Source organism: Asterias rubens, chromosome 21, assembly GCF_902459465.1.
Source record: "Asterias rubens chromosome 21, eAstRub1.3, whole genome shotgun sequence".
Taxonomy (NCBI): Eukaryota; Metazoa; Echinodermata; class Asteroidea; order Forcipulatida; family Asteriidae; genus Asterias; species Asterias rubens.
In genome coordinates this window covers 7,370,246-7,395,233 of record NC_047082.1, presented here as the reverse complement: position 1 = coordinate 7,395,233, position 24,988 = coordinate 7,370,246, and the positions used below count along the sequence as shown (strand labels likewise).

The 24,988-nt window shown below is 37.8% G+C and overlaps 2 protein-coding genes across 5 annotated transcripts in view; both read left to right on the top strand.

The window, feature by feature from the left end:
• Nucleotides 1-110: 110 nt before the first annotated feature.
• Nucleotides 111-12,886, top strand: LOC117304486 (UDP-glucose 4-epimerase-like). Its single transcript, XM_033788979.1, has 11 exons — nt 111-683; nt 1,229-1,297; nt 1,603-3,101; nt 6,334-6,567; nt 7,193-7,314; nt 8,241-8,354; nt 8,499-8,678; nt 10,339-10,519; nt 10,973-11,136; nt 11,762-11,876; nt 12,475-12,886. Exons 4-11 carry the CDS (start codon nt 6,438-6,440, stop codon nt 12,525-12,527), a joined length of 1,059 nt encoding a protein of 352 aa, XP_033644870.1. The 5' UTR covers nt 111-683; nt 1,229-1,297; nt 1,603-3,101; nt 6,334-6,437; the 3' UTR covers nt 12,528-12,886.
• Nucleotides 12,887-16,374: 3,488 nt separating this feature from the next.
• Nucleotides 16,375-24,988, top strand: part of LOC117304425 (phosphatase and actin regulator 4B-like) — a 30,505-nt gene continuing 21,891 nt past the window's right edge. The window contains exons 1-2 of one of the 4 annotated variants that reach the window (XM_033788875.1): nt 16,375-16,692; nt 19,482-19,673. In XM_033788875.1, coding sequence (XP_033644766.1) covers nt 19,583-19,673 — 91 coding nt within the window. In that variant the 5' untranslated portion in view covers nt 16,375-16,692; nt 19,482-19,582. Of the gene's footprint in view, nt 16,693-16,920; nt 17,079-19,481; nt 19,674-24,988 lie in introns of those variants that run through there. The other 3 variants (XM_033788876.1, XM_033788877.1, XM_033788874.1) reach the window with 3 other exon arrangements.

Here is a 24,988-nt window from a genome sequence, read left to right as displayed (position 1 = left end):
GAGGAATCCAACAGAGTTTGGATTTCTAATCCCCAAATGAGATAGGATATTCATGTCAAATCTGCCGAGTCAGATGGATTTGAAATATCCGTGGGCACCTTTTGACACTGTGCGATCATAAACACTACAGACAGAGTAAAAAATACACAAGGTTTCGCTTTATGCCAATTGAATGAGTGAGCATGCAATGTTTGTGTTTGTATACACTGGTTTGGTATACACTCTACAACACTTCCTGCTTATTGGAAGGTTCGAAAGGCGACAGCGTTGTGTTGTTGTGTGTAAGGTATGAATGCGGAAATAATAAAGTGTTCTTGACTGTTGGTTCACATTAGAAATAAATGAGTTTTTTTTGCAGACTCATTCACAGCAACAATCGTCACAGTTAGTTGACAACAGCCTCTGCACATGTGCACCTGTGACTTGTCCCTTCCTCATTGTTTAATCAAAGTTGTGGACGGGCTGATTATCAGTTATTTCCTTTATGGTGTGAAGAGCCTCTTTGATGTCTCACTAAAAGAAACTAGTACATCCCACTTTTCATAGCTCCATGATCACATCTGCAGCACCAACCATAAAGTAAAACTCAACCATAATCATGGAGGTTCTGAGCCAGAGAAGATTGATCAACTTCATCAGTATCTGTCTTGCGTTGTTAGTGATCTTGTCAACTACTGATGCACGTAAGTCTCTTTAATTACATTCTTATGTCCTAATTCAGAAACAAAAAAACGCACTTTTCAAAAGTTAAAGGGATTGTACATTATTTTAGTTTGACCCTAAACCCGATTTAGCACGTTTTATATACAGTACTTTCCCAGTTTATGTCAACCCGGATTAATCATAGGCATGTTACTCGGTTGGGATTCGAACCATAGAACCTTCGAAACTCTAGAATGTGTCATGACCACCGTCGTTTTGCCCGGAGGCAGTTCGAATACTTTTTTTTAGCAGCGGTACCGCAACGATTTTACACATGCGCAGTGTACTTTTGTATGGATCTGCTTACCTAACATATTTTGCGCTTACGGACTCTGTAGGTAATTTAGATTATATGCGCCGTAAGCGTAGAACTCAGTAAGCAGATCATGAAATGAAAGCCAGTTCAGAGCTCTTCCTGCATAATATAGACAAAACATGTTATGTTTGCGTAGACTCCGCGGGCCGGAGATTTATCACAAGACAATGTTGCTTACCTGTATGTCTTCCCTTTTTAATTAATTGACAGGAAGATACAGTAGAAGGGCACGTCCAAGTCACGGAGACGCTGGAAAAACAAATCCACATCGACCAACAGGTAGATCCACACCAGATTTCTAGAATGAAAACAACTTGTTCACTGTTTAACTGTGTGACAACATTTGTTTCTTGCTTGCCATGGTTTAAACGGTGGGGCTGGTCCCAGGGAGTTCTGAGGCCGGAGATTCTGTCCCCCTCATTGCAGATGTAGGGAGGAGATTCAAAAAGAGGGCGCTATCAGAAGAAGTTTGTAGTACACAGTTTGCCCGATGGGTGACATAAATCCCCTGACACACCGGGGTAAAGGTTGGACTAAGTTTAATAATGAACATGAAATAATTCCTGTCTCTTGTTCTACTCCAGCGTTAAACCAGCCTTGGGTGATTCTCCTTATCGCCGGTGGGGGCGTCCTTGTCCTCGTGTGCTGTTTTCTGCACTGCCTCCGCTGCATCCACCATATGGTGTCCACACATGAGAAAAAGAACGCCAGACGCAGGCGCACTGAAGACGGCGAGAACGAGAACCAACAAGATGTGGACGATGAGTTTGACCAATCAGAACTCTGCCAGCCGCCACCTTATGCTGACATCATCAGTGACGTCATGATACCGCCACCACCGTACTCAGCTGTTTATGTAGGTGGGGCTGCCTGGGATGCGCCACCCCCATCCGATGATGCGGAACTCAAAGACTAATGAATTTATATCACAATTTTTGTCGTACCCAAAATCATACTATACTCAGTATTTCAACTTGATTTCATTTAATGTTAATGACATTGTTATCGAATAGCAAGATGAACACAATCCTGTTACGTCACAGGCAAACCGCGTGACGTATTGACCGATTAGAAGCCGGTCCATCCTTATCACAGTCATAAACACAATACTTCGCCCCAATACGATACATTACTCAAATAACAATCCAAAATACACAAGTTTGCGGTAAGCCTGCCGAGCGACTTTGCACGACTTTTTAATCAAAATTTCCGTTCCAAAAAACAATATTATCCACAAAATAAAATTCCAAAACAGTTAACTACTCCAGAGCTGCCAAAAACTCGAATGTTTTACTTTTTGCAGTATCGCTTTTCCTGATACAGATGACAACTACGGTCCGAGATTCAAAAACCATGCTGATGTTTACATTGGTTTACGCCTCTTGCGTGGTTTTTAATTAAAATAAATAACATCTTGTGAAAACAAAAGACGTGCTATTTGTCTGCAGTGCAAGTGCTGTTTGTTTACTAGGAACATTAGTTTTGTATTTTTGTCGGGAGGGAAGGGGGGCGTACATGCCACATATATTGGGCATGGTGGTTTAACTAAATAATAATTTTAACCATGTAATCAATCAGAACAAAACTTGTGTAAAAATATTAATAATAATAATTATGTAAATTTGATAAAAAATACATATTATGATGTCCAAATAACAATGCTCCGTTCCCTTTCTTGAATCCGTAAACCAAGCCTAAGACACCCATTTAATTCACCATTTACCGAAATATCAGTCATTTATCTCGGCACCCATGCCTAAAAAAGGTAGGTATAAAACAATTGGTTTAAAATCTGTGATCGCGGGTTTTTTGTTTCATTTTTTTCCCTACCTGCTGAGTGAAAGTGAAATTGCTTGAAACAGCGCCCCCTTGCGGGAGGAATAACTGTGAAATAAACGCGACCAACGTAACGGTATATGTTTAGTTGGGCACCTTGACTCCATATAATGGCTTCCTACGCCAGTCTACAGGCGTGACACGTACACATACTTTCCAGTTCAGCTGTTCAATCTTCACCCTGATCTAGATCTTCCTCTGACTACTGAGCGAATAAAATTCCACCAACCGCACACTAACTAAGTGAGTATGTGTTCCATTTTTGTTATCGGTTTAACCATATAACTCAATACGTGTAGCAAAATTTTAGAAATCGAATGGATCCTATTTTGTGTACGTAGTCGTAGGTTAGGTGTCCTCCATGGGTGTACGTCCCGTGTGTCCGACATGTCCGAGGTTAATTTTGAGTTAGTTAGGGCTTTAGGAGGGCTAGACCTGTTTAGGGCCACTGATTTTCCGCGATCGTGGAAAACGGACGGAATTCGCGGAATCCGCCCTTTGAAACGGAAAACGGGATTTCAGAAAATTTGATTTTTTTTTTTTTTTTTTTTTATCTTGACGCCAAAACTATTGAAATTGCATTTTTTATTAAGATTCTTTTTGTTAAACTAAAAAGGCATCAGAAATCAGACCATTAAAAAGTACGAGATCTTAACCGTGGATCATTCTGTTCTACTTCACCATCCTCAATGTTTACACACATGATGTACACACGTTGTTAACATGGTTAAGCCATGGTTAAGCGAAGGGCATTATTCGCGGCACGTTTTAAACATTATTTTGTTGTTCACCCAAATTGTATTTCTCCCTCTCTTTTACCAACAATAATACACAAACTAGCTTACCTATGATCTATAAGAACACATACAATGTTTTTTCATCTCGGAAAGGTCTAAAATAAAACCGTAAACTGTCAACATTCTGTCGCCAAAGCGAAAACAAAATGGCTGACATTTTGTTTGTGGATGGAGAATGGTCACGTCCATAGACTTGTTCCCAAGTCTTTGATCATGCTGAAACAGCGCCCTTTTGTGGATACACTCCTGTCATTAGCCTACAATGTGGCTGATGCAGAGAATCAACTGCAGTTTTAGACTTGGAATCAAGTCTATCACATCATGTGCATTGATACTGCAGTCACAGTGCAACCTTTTTAGAACAGCAGTATACAAAATAATCCACAATAATTATAAAAAAAAGTATTTTTTTGAAATTTGTCAGTTCAAATGAACATTTTACGAAGTCAACAGTGCAACTTATCTCAAATTGATTTTTATAAGTGTGTCCCTGGGTATTAAACAACCTTTTATCTAATTAAAAAACATGATACAGAATTTTTTGTGCCTGAAACGGAATTCATGTTTTTGCCAAACGGAATTTGCACTTTTCTGAAACGGAAAATCAGTGGCCCTAAGCCTGTTCAATTTCAACTTGATTTGAATAATGTATTTACTATTTTTATTTGAATTGAATTGAGTGCATTTGCAACAACACAAAACATTCCATAAACTATCCAATAAATTATGACAATTGAATTAATTGTATGGTTGTGATTTTAATAAATAATTTTAACAAGATGTTTGGTTGGTTAAAACATGGAAATTTATTCCTCCATGGTTAAAATAAGTGTAAATAAAAGTAACAACATTGTTTGTTGTTGTAGCTAACACGATGTCGATGAACGGATTTACTTTGGTTGAGACAAATTAAAAAGACCAATTCATATAAGGTTGATCGCGAATAGCAAAATATCAAGAGAGGGCGCTGTTGAACCCACACAAAGGTTTAGATAGGCGTTGCGTGCACGAGTCGTAGAAACTGCATATAAACCGCCCCATATTCCCTCCCACAATGCATTGCTTGTCTGAATCCCGATAAACCTTACTGTTGTGTTGGGCATAATGAAATATACATGATTGATTAAAATAATAGGCCACTGCAATTAAAAATTAGGCATAAATTGACAAAGGGGTTGTGTCTTCATGATGATGAAGTGATAAAGGTCATAGTTCATAATTCAATGTACAGCCAAAAACATGTTAATTTTGTACGAGGCCGCTAAAATTAAATGTGTCCTTTTTTTATGAAAAAAATACTGATAAAAAGAGGAGGCGGTCTCTTAAAGCCATTGGACACTTTCGGTAAACAGTATTGTCCAAGGCCCACACTTCGTGTATCACAACTTATATATAAAATAACAATCCTGTGAAAATTTAGGCTCAATCGGTCATCGGAGTCGGGAGAAAATAACGGGAAAACCCACCCTTGTTTCCGCACGTTTTGCCAAGACATGACATGTGTTTAAAATAAATCTGTAAATTCTTGATATCGAGAATTTATATTGTTTTAATGTTTTCTCAAAAAGTAAAGCATTTCATGGAGTAATATTTCAAGAGAAGTCTTTCACCATTACCTTCTGCATACCCTGTAAGTTATTTGTAAATCTGTGAACTTTTAATGTTTTTTTTGTTCCGAAAGTGTCCAATAGCTTTAAAAGAGGAAGCGAGCAGAGGGCTAAACACATTTTAAAAATTTATTTAAATACATTCAGTGCATTTTATTCAGGCAGGAAATTCGAAAAAGATGTTTTAATTTCACCCAACTTTAAGAGCAAGATTCTTTCAAAATAGATGCAGGTATTTCAGGTACCAGTAAAACCACCATGGAGCAATAAAACTATGGTTGAGGTTGTTCCGTTGGAAACACTACACGGGCCTGGTTGATAACGGAGGCAACAAAGGCAATTGCTCGATGCCCCCTGGTCATTGCCTTTATGCACTTCAAATGCTCCAGTAGAAATTGACACTTTCCTTCTAGGGTGCCATTCGCCAAGAAGAAACTGTATTGGTGTCCTTGCCCTTTCAAAAACGAAGCAAACAGACCTGTGTACTTATGTCTAGTTGACACATTACCCATAATCATACCAGCGCCTCATAGCTAGATCATGTTGAATGCTTGATGCATGAACTAACACAAAGAACGATCATTCTGAATGCTACAGGACGGTAGTACGGTAGTGTAATTTCATGGTAGGATCAGCTATTGCAGGTACAGATATTTTTTATCACTTTATTGTACTGTAAAACAATATATTCACTGTTATAGTTGAGTTTTTAAAAAAGGTGGCCTTTGAACCAGGGCTTGTGTTATCGTGTATTTATACAAAATGTGTTTTTCACACTTCAGTGTTCAAACAATTTGTAATTTTTGTTTTTTTTGTACCAAATAGCCTCCTGGACTTGCCTGTTTGAATAATTTCAGATTACATGTGTACCAGCAAGAATAGTAAATTTTTTGTGTAGGCCTAAGTGTTTAAATTTGTTGAATGTACATGTAGGTTTGTGCATGTAAAGCACTACACGTGACAACAAATTAAAGAATTATAAGTAATGTATCTTGTGTTGTCTTTAATAAAAATTATACCAAAGACTTTTAATAACTTCCTCCTTAAATAGATTTATTTTGTTCTTTTATTTCAGAAAGCCTGGAAGATTTGACACGGACAGTCTTGACTAAATAGTAAATACAACAAGTAGATTGTGTCAGTCAGTGTAACTATATTTAGGATAGAGAACACTTTAAGATGGGTGATACCGCCAAGTATGTCTTGATAACTGGGGGTGCGGGATACATCGGAAGTCATACTGTTCTAGAAATGTTGAAAGAGGACTATAACATCATCGTTGTCGACAACTTCTCAAATGCAGCCAAAGGTAAAGTTTTATTCACTTCATTTGGCATTAAATAGTTTGGGTTTAAACAAAGACAAATTGAACAGAGCGGTAACTTGCACTTCTTTGTTTACACCAAACAGTGCACTCATAAGGTTCCACTATACACCAGAAAGGCTGATGGAAGTCCCCTTTGCAAAATGAAACTGCACTTGCTCCATTTATAGATGAAAATCAAGGACTGCAGTGAACTTTCAGTCGGAAACTGTTCATCTTGAAGAACTGAAGATGTAATTTTATTGGGAAAACGTTTAGCTCTTTATTTGTTTATTAGATTTGGTTTTACCCTTACAATGTAGTGTGTTAGCACTGTATACTCTGACAGTACTTTTCCGAGTTCTGCGAACAAAAATCACAGGTATATTACTCAAGTGGGATTCAAACCCAAAGCCCTTGCAATTCTCGAGCAGTGTCTTACCAACTAGACAACCGAGATTGCCCAGTAGCTAGAGGCAGTTCGTATTTTTTTTCTTCACAGAACTTGGGAAAGTACTGAGTAGCGCTAACACACATCGATGTTGGGGTAAAACCAAAATTAATATCCTTCATCCCCCATGTAAATTTAACATCTATTAACTCTTTATTTCTTGTGTGATTTCGTCGACAGGAAAAAACTCTCTACCTGAGAGCCTGCATAGAGTCCAGCAAATCCTGGGTGGAGAGAAGAAAATACTGGTATATCAGATTGATCTGTTGGATGTTGAAGACCTTAGAAATGTCTTCTTGAAGGTAAGTCAAATCTTGGGTGGAGAGAAGAAAATACTGGTATATCAGATTGATCTGTTGGATGTTGAAGACCTTAGAAATGTCTTCTTGAAGGTAAGCCAAATCTTGGGTGGAGAGAAGAAAATACTGGTATATCAGATTGATCTGTTGGATGTTGAAGACCTTAGAAATGTCTTCTTGAAGGTAAGTCAAATCTTGGGTGGAGAGAAGAAAATACTGGTATATCAGATTGATCTGTTGGATGTTGAAGACCTTAGAAACGTCTTCTTGAAGGTAAGTCAAATCTTGGGTGGAGAGAAGAAAATACTGGTATATCAGATTGATCTGTTGGACGTTGAAGACCTTAGAAACGTCTTCTTGAAGGATAGTCACAATTCTGGACTTTGTAGCTGTCATGAGATGCGTTACGATTTGTTCCTGATTGATCTCCCTGCACCTTCTGATTTTGTTGAAAGAAGCAAAATGACCCTCACAGAGATTAAAGACTCGGCTATTGTTGTGGCGTGTCGTGGTCAAGCGGTTAAGAACATTGGACTCGAACTTTGGTGTTTCTGAGTCCCAGTCGTGACACCTGTGCCCTTAAGATATACACTTAACGTTGATGCCCTGTCCTTCGGATGGGACGTAAAGCTCTTGGTCCCATTGATGTGTATGTAGCGCACGTGAAAGATCCCAGTAACACTTTTAGCCTAGAGAAGGGAATCGCCCCAGTGTTCCTGGCAGTGGCTGCTGAATGCCCAGTAGCACCTTGTAAAACATTACATGGTGCTATGTAAAATGAGTAGGTCTCATAATTTAAGCGTTGTCCCACATACCTTGAAGGAAATACTGATGGTTGAAGCGCCTTGAGCATCACTGAGTGATTGATATGGATGCTATAGAAGAAGCCACTAATATTAATATTTCTATGTTTATTTTTGGCCCATCAGCACCAGATAGTGTCAGTCATCCATTTTGCTGCATTGAAGGCTGTTGGAGAGTCTGTTGAACAACCTCTAGATTACTACAGAGTTAATGTTGGTGGAACGCTCAACTTGTTAAATGTAAGTCAGAGGAATTTTACTCCAATGTTATTTAATTCATTTTGGTGTTGAACACAGAAAAGTTGACTTGAGCGACAAATTTGCTCCGCATTTGCAGGAAGTTTAAAACAGGCTTGATAATGTTCATGTTTTTTCCAATTTCAGCTCATGAAACAATTTAAGGTAAAGAACTTTGTCTACTCGAGCTCGGCAACAGTTTATGGTTCTCCAGAGAAGTTACCTCTTGATGAAGACCAACCTGTCGGTGGCTCCATCACAAATCCTTACGGGAGGAGTAAGTTTTTCATGGAGCAGATTCTGATTGATCTGTGTAACTCGTCAAAGGTTCGTCTAAAAGAGAACATCTACATCTTTGATAATTCTTGTCAAAGCCTGTTCAGCATCTGGACAGGGTGAGAAGACAATGAAAACATTTCAGTTCAAGGAAAACCCTGTGCAGTGACTGAAAAACCCAATCCAATTAGTTTTATTGTATAATCTACATTTATATAGGTTTAAAGCAATCGAACAGCTTCAACATCGAAAGGTATACGTTCCCTCTAACCAGAAAGAAGTTTGATGTCTTTATTTAAAAAAGTAGGGATTTTGTAGTACAAAACCGAAGGACCAGTGTCTTCATTAAAGATTCACATTTTACGTCCCTTTGTCGTTTTAGCATTTAAGACGTTGCTGTGAGCGAACATGGAAACGAGATAATAGTACAGTTATGGTATGACAGGTTGTAATGGATGGGATTTGAACTTGGTAGCACCACCATCAAACTGCGCCCATAATCCACTGTGGTTCACATTGTCTTCACCCTCTAGGCCCATCTTCGTAATACTGTGAAGCAGAAAATACTGCTTAGCAAATTTCTGTGAGGAAATAAAATTAGCTGTTGCAAACAACTTACCAACCCAATGGACCGATGGTATAAATGCAAAAAATAGTTATTTGACTGATGTTTCGACCCTAGAAGACGCTTTCTCGAACCTCCGAGAAAGACTCTGCTTGGGTCGAAATGTCAGGCAACCCTAGCCGAATCTTTCTCAAACCTTCACTAAACATTTGTTGAGTCATAACAAGTTGTCCAAATGCTAAGAAGTCTGACCAGGACTGGTCATTGGGCAAACAAATCTGGGCCAATGTGTGCAAGCAGACACCTGCAGTCGTATTTTAAAAACATGTCTTCTCACTTGAGTTTCTTTGGCCATGGTCTGAAGAAGTGCAAAAAAAGAGATCAAATTCAGTGAATAGTTGAGGGCGGATAAATGTGTGTTAAGTCGTTGTATTGTTTCAATTCTGCAGGAAACCATATACAACATGTTTGGTGTTGTCATTTGGTGGTCGGGGCCTGACTCTATGGGACGGCTCACAACGGAGATCTGCGTTTCTTTAAAGCCCAGATGATATTCCTGAGAATGTGATAAAAATTTTGACGTCACAGGTATTTACGCAGCAAATGTTTCGCGGGAGTTGAGCACAACTTAACTGATGGGAATTATTTGTGTTGCAAGTTTGTGACATCAAAATTTGTATTGCATTTGCATTCGCAGGAAGTATGAACCGGGCTTAAAGCCCTGAATTTAGCGGGTTATAAACGCAGAATTCTCCGGTAAGCAGTGCCATGGAATTTTAGTCTACATGGACATGTAGGTGATATGTTTGCACTACTTGGTTTGTGGTTTGTGAAGCACCCAGAATAGTCTGAGTACTTTATGTTTTCATTTGTTTGTATCATGTTACAGGTTGGCATAGTGCATGTGTACCATTCCAAACTATGTGGAAGATATTGAATTCTCAGAGAGTATAGAAGGTTTTTAGGCATGTATGCTTCGTTTTAAAAGGGCAAGGGCACTGAGGTATTTTCTCCTTTTTTAGAAAACGAAGTATGCAGGCCTGGTGTATGGCAATGATTAAACAGAAATCCAATGCATTCTAATGGATAAATGACCGTTGACTCTAACCTTACTTGGCTCTTTTTTTCTCCACCCGAACTTCTCAGGACTGGAATATAGTAATTTTGCGTTATTTCAACCCGGTTGGTGCCCATGAATCAGGAGTGATAGGCGAGGATCCAACAGGAACCCCATGCAATCTCATGCCATATGTCGCCCAAGTTGCTGTCGGTAAGAGAGATGAACTAAAGGTTTTCGGAGGTGACTACGATACCCCTGATGGAACAGGTAAGCAGCTTTGCTCTAAGGCCAGGGGCCCTATTCCATAAAGCTTATGGGCATAAAAACTTGCTGAGCACAAATCTTGCTTTTAGAGAAACTGGCTACCAGCCGAAACTCCATAACATTTACATTGTTGCAACTGGTGCTTCAAATATGTTTTGCTCAGCAAAGAAATTTGCTGCTCAGCAAGGCAACTTGCTGCTCGGCAAAGAAATTTGCTAAGCAATATTTTTTTTTTAACAGCTTTATGAAATTAGGGTCTCTTTGGGTGTTTTGGATGGTCAGGTTGGTGTAGTGATATCTTTGCTCACCTTCCACCACTAGGACCCCGGTTTAAATCACAAAGGAAAGTTTTATTCGGTCATTCCATACTCTTGCATGGTAACAATTGACATTAAAATTTTAACAATTCCAATAATTCCTTATAATGCTGTGTTTTTTTCCCGTTTTTTTTTCCAGGAGTTCGAGACTACATCCATGTCGTGGACCTTGCTCTTGGGCATATTGCAGCACTGAAAAAACTCAATCAAGAATGTGGTCTCAAGATTTACAACCTTGGATCTGGAATCGGCTATTCAGTACTGGACATTGTAAAGGCTCTTGAGAAGGCATCTGGGAAAGAGGTCAGTTGACTGAGTAGAGAGTCTTCGTCTGTGGCTATCTCTAATGGCTGCAGCCATAACATTGAAGAATAGAAGTCTTTTTCAAGCCACAGCTTGGGCTACGGCTCTGGCTTGGGTAAAAAACACATTGTATTCTTAATAACCGATGCAAAAACTAACTTCTTTTAAGCCGTTGCAGTACCTGCTGCTAGCACATAAGCCTTGTTGAGGTATGGCGGAAGTGACAGGAGTGTACTGTTTGGTTTTGATTTACCCAAACCTTGTAGTGTTGTAGCATTGTGTCCGCCATATCTCAAAAAGGCTTATAGGATTCAAACTGCCTCTAGCCATGGGGCTAGCTCTGTGGTCTAGCTCTGTGGTCTAGTGGTAAGACAACTGCTCTAACAATGCAAAGGTCTCAGGTTCGAATCCCACCCGCATAAACTGCCTGTGGAAATAGAAAAATTAAAAAATCACAGAATTTCAATGTACCATCTATAGCTGCTTCCCTGCTCATTCGTGCTAAGCAGAAAGTTATTGAGCACACTTTCTGCTTTAGCAGCTCAGTGAAATTGAGCCATGTAGTAGACCACTAGCCATTGTTCAGGATTGTTTACTTGTGTCTTATCTTACCCCTCTGTCTTAGATCAAGTACAAGGTCGTTGATCGACGAGGAGGTGATGTAGGGGCTTGTTACTCTGACCCTACCAAGGCAGAGAAGGAACTGGGATGGAAAGCTGTCAGAAACATGGACAAAATCTGTAAGTGCATGCAGAGACACCACAAACTTGTTTAAACTGTCAAACCAGCTAGATGCGCAGCAAGCTCAATTGCAAGAATGCATTTGTGTCAAGGCCAAACGATTAAGAGCACAGGTCTCAAGCTCTGGTGATCCTGATCAGAAGAGTGTGGGTTCGAATCCCAGTCGTGGCACGTTTGTCCATGATTGCTTTGTCCTTTGGATGGAGCATTGGTCTGTAGGTCCCACAGAACTCATACCACGTATTTGGAAGAGTAGGGGTTAACGCGTTTGTTTCTGGGTCACATATAGTAAGCACCCTTACAGGTTTTCTCAGGCTAGCGAGCTACATTGAATACATTCACTTATTTTTTTAAATATTTTGTTTATGCTAGTCACCAAACCCACAAGGCATTGAGGCCACTTTATGGTGTTGGCTACAACCAACTATTTTTCCAGGGGCTGTTGCCACCTACTCCTGGGGCTGTTGCTTGGTTACCTCCTTTACAGTCCATACAAATATAGGCATCCTTTGTTTCACTACCAGATATATCCAATGATTAAATTACTACACATTGATCCTGGCTGGTAACCCATTTTCTCATTTGTTTGTGCTATAGGTGAGGACCAGTGGCGTTGGCAGTCCAACAATCCCAATGGTTATTCTTCTTGATGATTGGTCGCTGCTGAGATGATGTAATGGTTTCCATGACAACTTTTTTACCTTCACTTATAGTCATGTAAGAACATTCCGGATTTTGTCCCAACAGAAATTTTAAAAATGGTTTCGAAAATAGTTTAGTATTCTCAGTGTGCTAATTCTCTTTTTAAATTCAGTAAGAGAGTCTTGTATGTAATTTAGAGACCTTGGAGATCTTTGACTTCATTGCTACACACGCTTGGGTGCGGTATATTAGGGTTACAATAACAAATTGTATCTGCAACTGCACTTGGCTTTTATAAACCCTTGGGTCTCAGAATTCATAACTTCAATAACTTATCTTTTGGAAAGTTTGTATAAACTCAGCGCCTTGAGTACCTTATTGGTAGGTACGTGCGCTATATAAGACTTTGTGATTATTTATTATTATTATTAGCATACACATTTCATTGGAAACCACACTTATCTTGGGTCATGTATACAAATGTTATCTGAAACTAGGCGTATGTTTCAGGACATTCAAAGCACGACTCTACACAGTCTGACCCAATGGTGAAATTCAAGAAACTGTTGAAGATGGAGTTGTTCAGAGCTCATTAATTTGTTTATTGTTGATTCTTTATTTGTTAATTGACTTGATCTGGTGTTTGGGATACGTGTGTTTATCATTATTATTTTTATGATTGTTATTAATCTTGGCATTATCACAAGTATACAACTCGACTCTTCAAGTACAATACAACTCAACTCAAACCATGCAAATACCTTTGTACCATTGAACAATAATGAAAACATTAGTACATGTAAGTGTTAAATTTGCAACGGGGATAAATTTAACATCTATCGTTGCAACACCCGCTGCTAAAACATAGGATTGGAACTGCCTCTAGCTATCGGGCAATCTGGGTGGTCTAGTTGGTATGACACTGCTCTAGAATTGCAAAGATTGTGGGTTCAATTCCACCTGAGTAACATGCCTCTGAGTTTTGTTCACAGAACTCAGGCAAGTAATGGGTGTACAGTATATACACACATCGGTGTAAGGGTCAAACCAAAATTAATATAAAATTGATAATAATGACTTTAAATGTATAGCGCCAATATCTGCAAAACTGCTCACAGCACTTGCTCCAATAATTCAGTTCTTCCATGGATGTCTTCCGATGGTGCAAAAGCAAGAAGAGGGTGAAAAAGGGTGCTGCACATAAAAAAACAGCAAATTGAACAGAAATCCAAACTCTCTGTGGAAATTAGGGGAAATGTTCATTTAAAATATCTAAAACCCTGCTTATACCTTGAGGGTCATGCAAACAGATTGTATATATGAAATCACACTTGGCTTTGGGCCATGCAAAACAATCGTTTTATATTCAAGTATTATCTGAAATCGTGCTCTCATTGGTAGAGCAATACAAATCTATTCAGAGTTCAGACCCTAGTTTGTTATGAGCAGCATTCTTGTTTTGTTTGTTTGCAGTTTATTACTTTGTTAGATTTACAAGAAGGACATAAATATAAAGGTTTACTGGAAAAAGGGCATTAGCAATCAATGTGCAAAATTGTGTTTAGAGAAATCTAAGCGTGAAAGTTTAAATGGTGTTATAAAAATGTACAAGTTATGATAGAATAGGTAAAGTCTGCTTTAGGATGGGAAAACACTTTTTGGGGTAGTGCGGGCAACAACATGCTATCGGTAGAAATGTTAAATTAATTTGTTTTACCAGAAGCCATTTTATTCCTTAAAACCTTCTGTACTCTTTGCCTGCAAGAAGGACGTCATTGATGTAGAGCCTTACGCCTTTCTTCTGGGCACTCAAGGAATTACGCTCTAGGATTCCTAAATGATTCCGAGGGTATTAATGACATCTTAACTAAGAGTTCAAGTCAAGCAATCTAAAATTCTTACCTTAATATGTGATGTGCCTTATTGTGTCATTGTGTGACAAACTTAATTCCCTGTCTTTCAGCAATTAAGCTTGGACAAATGTTGATTTGTTGTGTGAATATTCAGTTAACGTGGTTATTTGTTAATCGGGCCAGTTTTATAGCAATGTTGGTGGATCCTGATGCAGCTGTGTTAAAGTGAACTAAAATAAAATGAATTGATTTGTTGAATTGAAGTCATGGATTTAGCAGAGCATCGAAAAAGAAATGTAGATTATTTAGACCAGGGTGGGTGACAGGACAGGTGGCTTCATAGACCTATTACTGCCAGGGGTGTAGTTTTGCTCCCCAACCTCTCGTTTTTTTAGACAAACTATTGTTCTCTATCCTTGAAGCTATCATTTACTAAAGTTTGTAAATTGTCTCTAAATAGTGTTTTATTATATATTATTTATAACTATAAAGATTTATATGGGGAACGGTTATCAAATCATTAACAAGATTTTGTATGTCTTGGTATGGTGCCTTCTGTTTCCACGGGTCTTGTTTAATATGCACAAAGGACAGCATCAGGATTGTCAAACCTGGGCTCAGTTTAATAGAGCAGATTAAAGCAGACGATACCAGTCACAAGCATGTGACCTTGTATTTTGGCTGGTAACCTTTTTTTGGGGTAAGCTGGTCTTAGTTATTTTGTGCTTAAGCAGGTTTTTGAAAATTTTTGCCCAAATCAAGGCAAGAAGGTTGATAGTCTGAGCCCCTAAAGTTATTAGTTCTACCAAAGATGTCAATGGGGAGACAGGGAATGTGACACATACATATACTATGAGAATGTCTTCCTTTTTGAGTAACACAGATAGTCTCAGCTTGTGATAGTGGTCTATGGAGAGATATAATAACAGGACAGTCTTGATCCAAGACTAATTATAAACTTAATTTGCATGTAGAAAAAATGTATAGAATGGACCTGTATTTTAAAAAAAATATTTGTGAATAAAATGCTAGAATGGTACTGGCTTTAGATGATGGGAGTGTGGGGTTTTAGGTGACCCAGTTTATTGTGTGCTGTACTCCTTTTAAAAAAGATCAATAGGGTGATTTACCCTAATCTTAGATTGTACCAATTAAATGCTTAAAGGTATTTTGCATAATTGGTAAGGATAAAACCTTGTTTATGTTCAGTCTGAAAGCTTACTGATTATCAAGTTAATACTGAATAATTTTTCTGTGAAAAATTGTCATATTAAAAACAAAAATTACGAAAAACTTTAAATAAACTGCAACAGTCCAAATTGATGACAATTATAATGTGAGTTGTACATGTGTCACTATTTTCTCCCTACTCACACAATGGATTCATTTCCACAGGTTCGATTATGTAAAGAGCACACAAAATATGAACACTGAATCGGACTAGTTTGTTGATTTTTGCAATCATGTATAATTATAAAATTATATACCGTTGTTCATTCAATCGATTTGTGAAAGTTTGCATTTATTTGTTCACTTGGTAGGAATAAAAAAATATATAAAATTAGTACAAAACCCAGTGTGTGGTTTTTATTTCTAGTTTAAAAAAAATATAATACACAACTTGTTTTTTTACCCCCCCCCCCACCCTCAAGTTTGACAAAACAGGATAAAACTGCTGAAATTACCCCTTGTGATTTTTTCATGATTTTTTAAAAGTTTGGACCCAGATTGGACACAAAGTCTGGGCTTGCCACTTGTGATTTTTTGTCTTTTCTTTTCAATTTTGGACCCAAATTTAATAAATATGCTGGACCTACCCCTTGTGATTTTTTAATTTTTACCAAAATTTGATAAAAATGCCCTTTTGTTTACCCAATCTAAAACTAAAGAGAGGGAATTATTAGCATCAATGCAGTTCGCATTGAGCATGCAATGGAGCGTGTAAGGCATTGACCAATCACAGGCCGTTTTCATGTCAAGGTCGAGGGAGCACACGGTCCACCATTACAGCGTACTACTGTGATATATATGCAACGTGTAGCTATCCGTGCTGGCTGGACCTGTGCTGCAGATTCGCGGTTGTTACTTGCGGAATTCCACGATTACTAACTGAAATCTACTACATTTAGAGTGCAAGTTTATGTTGGGATTCTTCTATTTTGTGCTTTTCTTTGATGCAAGGTGTGGTGAACGAAAAGACAGTGCTAAACATTACGTTTATCAGTGAGTCACTTCCCTCGATTTGCGACCTCTCTCTGCGCTGTCTGTCCATGCCATTGGAAAGCAACATGTCTGATGGCCAGTACCATTCATAAACAAGGTAAGACCAAAACAATGTCACAACAATTTTTGTTTTGTTTAGATTATTTGAACACAATTAAATCTAAAATCGTCAGAAAACATTAAATGTCTTGTTACAAACAGTGAAATGGTATCAGAAATGTGTGGACAATATTTCATCTTACTCCAATTTTCGGAAGCAGTTTTATCAAATGACACCTATATTAAAATATGGACTGTTCTGGACCGGCTGATGGTCTTCCGGGTGAGCCACAGTGCTGCTGGTGTCAAAAAGACGATAAACTTGGATATTTTGCGACTCAATAATTATGGATTTAAACACCAAACGATCATCGTGTGCCTCTGATAATGATGTATTGATTCGTCAACGTATCCCCTCAGAGTTAATGCTTCTTAGGAAGTCTTGTAAGTATAATTGCAGTGACTTTACTCGATGAAATTTCAGTGAATATTGAAGATTGAAGTAAATTTTAGTTTACCTGTGTACTGTTCTCCCTTTTTGAGCCAGTTGGGGGCGCAAAGTTGGAGTCCAGAGTTATGGCTTAAGTAGTTGAGTCATGATATTTTCTTGATATTTCGTATTTCCAGGAAATATTGATTAAGGAATTAGCATTGGACCCAAAATGGTTTTTCCACAAAAAAAAAACCAAAACTAAAACTTAAAAGGGAATTCTTTATTTAGATTTTTTAAAATTATTTAAAATGAATTACTGCATGATGTTAACCTGTAAACCATGGAGGAATAAATTTAACCATGGAGGTAGATTTAACCAAGTAACATCCGCCACATTAGACGACTGTTAGCTTTAATATGGTAAATGTAAAATGGTAGACTTGTACTCTACTTATTTAGGTTAGTTTCGCCAAGTTGCATTGGAAGGTAGTCATATGAAAAGCAATGCACATTATACACTGCGCCTTGAGCACCTTTATTTGGTAGACTTGGTGCCTTACATACTATCATTAATATTTAGCATACCTGTTGGTTCTGTTGTTATGCTTCAATGAACTTTCAGTATTTACATGTCTCCGTTACTTCATACCCACAATCTTAGTGCCTAGGTCTACCTCCTTATAGGACAGCCTGATGTAGGAGACAATCTTTCTCAGTTGCTCAACATTCATATTACATTACTGTGTCAAAAACAAAAGACATTAATTAGGTTATAACAGTGCGAGGACCCAGTCTTCACTGCGCGGTAATGACCGGGTTGGTGGCTGGCGCTGTTAACGCACAGCGCCAGCCACCAACCAACCAAGGTCATTACCACACAGTGCAGATCGGGTCCGAACACTGTTATTCCCATTAATAAACACCTTTTTTAGCGAAGTAAACGGCTAAAATTTTTCACATTTTGTGACTTTTCTCTCAGTGCTACTTCCAGACATGTTCATCGGCCATATTTGAGCTTTTGATGGTTCCCATCTATTTCGCGCGTTCATCACATTACTGATCTTTGAGACCAGTGACTCTTTTAAATAATGGTCTGTTAAGCGCCTTCACTGGGGTCAAAGGAGGCAAATGATTGGACGGTAGACTGTTCTTTGTGCATTAATACGCGTGCATGAGCTCAGCGTCCATGTAGCATAGTCGCTGTAAACAAGACCATAAGACAAATGAGTTTATACGCGCGTACCTGTATACGCGCATGCGTGTACCTTAATATCAATTTAACAGGTGTTTCTCAATGATAGAGATCAAAAGCAGGTCGCTCATTGACCCTGTCTACGGTCCCCAAAATGGGCAGGGCTTGCACGGTGTATTGCTTAAAAAAATTGAAAATGAAAAATTGTTATTTTTGCTTGAATTGCGCTTTTTTATTCCTTTACTTTTGGTTTTAAATTGCACCACATAGATTGTAATGTTAGGTCTCTAAAATGTCACTTTGTAGATAAAATGTGCACTATTTTGTGTGTCAGCTTTGCAAACACGTGTGTCATGTGCCTGCCCTTACTGTATGCTTTTTCAAATTGATTCATAACAACCAAAGAGCTGATTTCATAGGGTTCAAACTTCTTTATTTTAGTTGATTTTGTATAGCCTTGAGGTTCAATTAGAATGCCTTAGAATCTGCCACACTGGTGACATGAAAACATTGCAATATCAGTGAACAATTGCCCTTATTAAAATGCCTTAGAATCTGCCACACTGGTGACATGAAAACATTGGAATATCAGTGAACAATTGCCCTTATGTAGCTACATGTAAATACTACACGCATTGTATCAGTTGCTATCATTCAGTGCTTTATTCATTGTGCACAAATCTGTTCAGTCAAAATATTTTGCCACATGTCTGCAGAAGTGCTGGACCACCGTTATGTATATTTGTCATTTTATACACATGTAACTATGATATTTGTACAACTCAAGTACTAAAAATGTTTCCATAGTAGTTTTTGTATACAGTAAAGTTGCACTCATTTTTATTTCCCATTTCAAGATATTCCCATTTCAATTGCAGAATGAATAAGGGAAATAAAATTGTTATTTACTAATATGTAATACTGAATGAAAAAAAAAAAATTGCCAGATGAATTTCCCTTGAAATTTCTTAAGAAATTCCTTGGAAATTTTTGTAAGCATTTTTACATTTGAATGTTTAACCCTGGCAAACCCAAGGGAAAATGACATATCTTGAGCCCAGCATGGGAGTATGGTTTTTAAAGATGGTCATTTAAGTTTTTGTTGTGGTATTGCATTCTTTTGTCATCTGTTTTCATTTTTATATTTTCTTTGATTTGTTTGCTTTTTTATTATTTTGTTCCATCCATGCATGAACCATCCCGGATCTCTTTTTCTTTCCAGAAGTTTACATGCCTGCAATATCCACCACGTAGAGTGAAATCATTTCCCCAAACGGCCCAGCCAAGACGCCCATATTCTTATTTTGACTGCATGTAATTATCATGAAGGAAAGATCCCGGAGTCGTTGGTCCTTTTCCTCGTGGAGACCTCGTAGTAGAAAGAAGGCACAAGAGGCAGCCCTAGCCCAAAAGAGTAAATTTTGTGTTTGTCAATTTCATATTTATTTTGGACTAGTGTGTTTTTCATTTATTGTTTTTAACCCACCCTTTCCCCAAGAGTGACTAATTAATTAAAACCTTACTGGTGGCTGGCGTTTTCTTTTAACTGCACAATTTTTAACATCTTCGAAATGTTTTTTTCTTTTGGTCTTTTTCTTCAGTTGTTCTGCTATTGATGCAAATATAGCTTTTAGTTACTCATGACATTGACATTGATTTCTGACCATGTTATCTACAGCCATGTACATGTGATGAGTAAAGCTATCTGCTCTAGATGTTCTTGTTTTTTAAGAGCAAATCTGATTTCATTTGATCACACACGCTGTCTTGGATTAATCTTTAGAGTGTGAGGTTGAAATGGTACACATTTATCTTCCTATTTAGAGGATGATTTCAACCCCAAAGTAGTGCTTGGAAAAAAGTTGGTTGGAATTAATATTTTTTAAAACAAAGTAGGTTTACTCTCTAAACACATTTCAATGAATGAATTTTTATATTTTTAAAAGGAAACTTTTAAGAAGTAGAACGCACTCATTTGAACGTTACTGGATCAGTGGACCTTGCATATCAAAATTAATAATTAAAAGTGTACCCAAAACCTGTGTTGTACTCTGGTGGTGTATTGCGAGATGGCTAACTACTTTGACAACAGCTTTGTTTGGGTGCATAGTGTTTTTCCTTGTCAATTGCCAGTCTTCTTTTCCCCTATAGCTTTAAATCAATCATCATGTTAGGAAACTGGTTCACAAGTCAAAAACATTTAAAACATTTTTTACACATTATGTAAATCAACCTTACCAATAACCATCCTTTTTTATACTTACTTATTTGTGTTTATTATTATTTTTGTGTTTATTATTATTGATGACTTGGTAATGGGTCGACAGGAACACAGAGGAAATGTTTATTTTTGGTTTCCCTTATTCTTGCTATAGATACTGCTTTTGTTTTGGTATGATATTGACTGTTTTTGATTGTTACTAAACAAGAAGTGTGTGTACACGTACATAGATGCTGGTGAAAGGTGGTCAGCATTATTCTGTCACCGGTGACAAGCTAAAGTGCAAAACAGATGTAACTTCCTTGTGGGACTCAAAGTCAACCCAATCTTCCGCTATGTTTATGAGGAAAGAGTGACATATACCTGCAGACCTGACAGTAAAAAGACACATTTCTGTTGAAACTTGATGACAATAGTTTGTAGGAACAATGTGATAGTAGTCCATTTTGGACATAAAAATGGAAGTGTTGAATTATCTGTGCTGACAATCTGCATCTTCACAGTTGGTCTCTCTTTGCGTGTTGTATGTACACTGTTAACGGTAACAATGTACATGTACATGAGTGGTGAGTGTTTAAAAGTAATCATGATATTGCTCCTTAAGTCTGATTTCTGATCGCAGGCTCTTTAGCTGTTTTCAAGGAATTTCACATTCATCAAATCCCATCCATGGCTACAACATTGGAAGCTACTTCTATAAACTATCTTGTGTTGTAATGTACCAAACATGAAGATATTTTTGTATTGCTGGCTATGCACTCGTACTTCTTGAAAAGCAAAAACAAAAACATTGGAGGCTGAAGCTATAAATCTTTCCTGTTTGTTATGTCTAGGTAGCTAGTGCCCCCCCCCTTTGTTCCCGATAGACCTAACATTTGTAGCTTGAACCATCTTGGACTCACTGCATTTAGACTGGTTCACATTCCCCTTTGACCTCCAAGCCCTATTCACAAGGATCTCTAGGGTATGCTACTAGGTACTAGGCCAAGATAGCTAATAGCATAGCTGATTCCCTCCAGTCTAGCTGAGGTGGTTTTATTATGTTGCAAGTTACAAGTTACAGTCCCTTTATAAATACAATTCTACTGTGACGGTCTTTCTACATATATTGCAAAAGTTTGCTTTTAAAACTGTCGGTTGACAATGTACAGTTTGTTACATTAGTACTGTTTTTACTTCAAGACTGAATAATGCTTCATTGCTGGAATTAAACGGAGGCCAATGTGTTTTGTTTTAAGGTACATCGTTCAAACAGCAAGATTGAAGTACATGTTTGATGACAAAACAAACAAGCGACAAAATTGTTAACGTTTAAGATGTGTATGAACAAATAAATATGTAAAACTTCAGTGCATTTGAAAAAGAAAAAAGATCGATGCATAGCGACTGCAGCTGAAATACAGTATGATCTCTGATGTCAGTTATTGATAATCTAAAATAGTTGGTAAAGTTAACTTTGCAGGTTTAGAAAATTGGTGACCATAAACTACTGCAGCTGTTGACAACATTTGAACTATTCTGAAAAAGGATTCCCTTTGAAGGGAGCTTGGAGGGCAAATAATAAGTCGTGCAAGACGCTGTCAACTGAACACAAAACTGGCAGCAAGCATGCACATTTCAAATCACAGTACTAAGTTGGTCTAAATTTAGGCCAGTTTAAGTGTTCATCTATGATGCGGGGCATCATTTTGTCAATATTGCTCCTAAATGGAGGCTATGCAAATGTTGTGCAGAGACATCGATTTACACTGTACTTGATATGTGCTTTCTGATCCGTTCGTGTACTGTGCCAGGTTAAAAGATGAAACTCTGTCCATGTTGGCTTCCGTCACAATTTTTAAAAGGGGTTTATTTTCTTTCTGGTAAGGAGGTGAGGACTTTTAGCTTGCTTCACATACATCCACTCTCTGTCGATTTTTTATGCAAAAAAACTGAAGGATTTGAGCTTGTATTTAATCTGTCAATTTTACTGCCACGCCAAATCCCATGGTACTTAACTGAAGCACTTAAATGTTGTACCTTCAAGCTACATGTATAATGGACTCAGTGAGCAGGTTGGGGATTCTATTGATTTTTCTATTTTATCAATTGTTTGGATTCCAGGGACCTTGCTGTACAGTACTTGAGTACATGTACAAATGTAGTACGCCACGGATGAACAAAATAAATAAATAATTCAGGGTTATTCATATTTGTCTAGCTGTATCCTCCACAAGTATAGGAATTGTAAAATACAAATAGCGGAGGAATAGTACGTCACATGTGCGAGAATTTGTTTTCCCGCACAATAGTAGTCTTAGTTCAACCCCAAATTTATGTTTATTCCTTCAGCATATTAATATTGTCCAACTTCAAGTGTTTACAATTTTAAGAGGGAAGTTCTTTTAAACCCAGTCGTTTTTTGTTTCTCTTCAAGTAGTGAGACCATATTGATGGTAGCTTTTCTGTACACTGTGTGTGGAGATTTCATCAAAGGGAACTATGCTCTATTGAGTTATTTGTGAGTTATGGATAATGCACAGGTCTAGATTCTATGATCTCATCCGATTGGTATACCCCGACCATGAGTCATGCACACATTGTGTGTTTAGTTCAAGTGCTAGACCTTTTGAATGTGGGTAGCTTGATCATGGAAGAATGGCTAGGGTCTATACAGTGGGTAGATCGAGATAATACGTTTGTAATGTAGGATTGCAGTGTAGTTGGATAATGGGTTGTTTCAAGAGGGCCTGTTTGTTTGTTTCAAGGAACACATCCATTGGACTTAAACACAGGTTGTAAAAAGAAATGAAAGTAATATTTGAGAGCAATTACGGCTCTTTGGTGTAAAACCTAAAAAGAAGAAGAACAAAACAAATATGTTGGTTGTTGCAACCAAAATAAAAGGCAGTTTTTCATGTTTAAAACTATGTTTTTTCACTTTTTTCTTATGACTCACTAAACGGATTAAGCCAACACTGTCACAGGTTTGTTATTCCATGTATTTGGTTGATCACATAAATTTTGAACACTGTCTCTGGCTATATTTTCAGCTCACCAATACGGTACAATACCTCTTTTAATTCTTGGAGTGCCTGTTAGTTCATGTAACATGTTGATTGGACTTGGACCTTTGATAACAATAATTGAGATAACACGAACCTGAATGAAATGCTAACAAGTATTTATTAAAATTTGTTATCATGGTTTGGCCACAGTTCATCATTTCAATCCAGCAATGATACATGTTTTCTTGTCCTTTTATGTACATACAGGAGTTTGTTTAGATTTGTTTTGTGTTTAGTATTAATCAACATAAAATGCAGAACTCTATATAAATGAGTAAATAGTTAGGGTCAAATAATAAACCACATAATAAACCTTAGTTAGGTTACTGTTTTTTACTAGTAGTTTGTTCATTTGATTGATGGAATTTAGAAAGCATTTATTACATTTGCATGGCTGTTATAAAACCCTTTTTCCCCCAACCTTTTCTTTAAACCCCCCAACACTATTTATGATTTTCTTATTTGAGCTAAACGTGTACACTTTAAGAAACTCACAGCACATGTTGTAAACTGTGTCAATATGGTTGAAATACATCTACTCGTAAATTGTCTTGGATTTGTTTGATATCTTTACTCATTTTGTTATTGACATGCTAAATAGAGTAGTCATTGCCATGGAATGTAATGCCCCTGATGTTATTGATGTCCTGAACTACCCTAGTCTGGTAACTGCCCCTACTTTGCCTGGTTCAGTAATTGCCCCATGAGGCCCTGTAACACCTGTCATCATATTCCTAATTGATTGATGGCAGGTTGTTGGCAATATGTGGGCGGAGTTACTATGCCTGTGTGTATTGGTGCTGTTCTAGTACAAGTTCTTTCATCTTTGTAATTGTACAGAAAGGCCTACATCATCATGAGGAGTAAGACATGTTTACACCAATTGCTTCAAGTTTAAAGACAATGTAGGATTGCCAAGTACGTATATTAATGGCATTCGTGAAGAATCAACTTGATTAATTTCATTATAAGATTGAAGCAATTCCAGGGCTGTATGCTTCGTTTTTGAAAGGGCAAGGGCACCAAGGCATTTTCTCTTTGGCAAAGGGCACCCTCTGAGGAAATTGTAAATTTCTACTGGAGCATTTCAAGGGCACCAAGGCAATGACAAGGAGCAACGGAGGCAATCGCCTCAGTTGCCTCTGTGAAGTATCAGGCCTGCAATTCACTAGTGATCCAGTTCACAGCAGAGCACTAATCTTTCAGAGAAATGCCTTCGTCTTAAGGACATGTGCCGTCAAAAACAAGAAAATCATTAGTTTTGGATTGAACAGAGAGAAGATTTCTGGAGTGGGATTTGAACCTGTGACCTCCAAATTAACATGCCATCGCTCAACAACAAACTGAGCTATCTAGCCCTATTTTGGCGGTTTCCCTATGTTGTCAATGTTGTTCGGGGTACCAGTCAGAAGCCATACAACATGTACTTGCCATGTAGCCAGTAGTGAGTAATTATTTAGG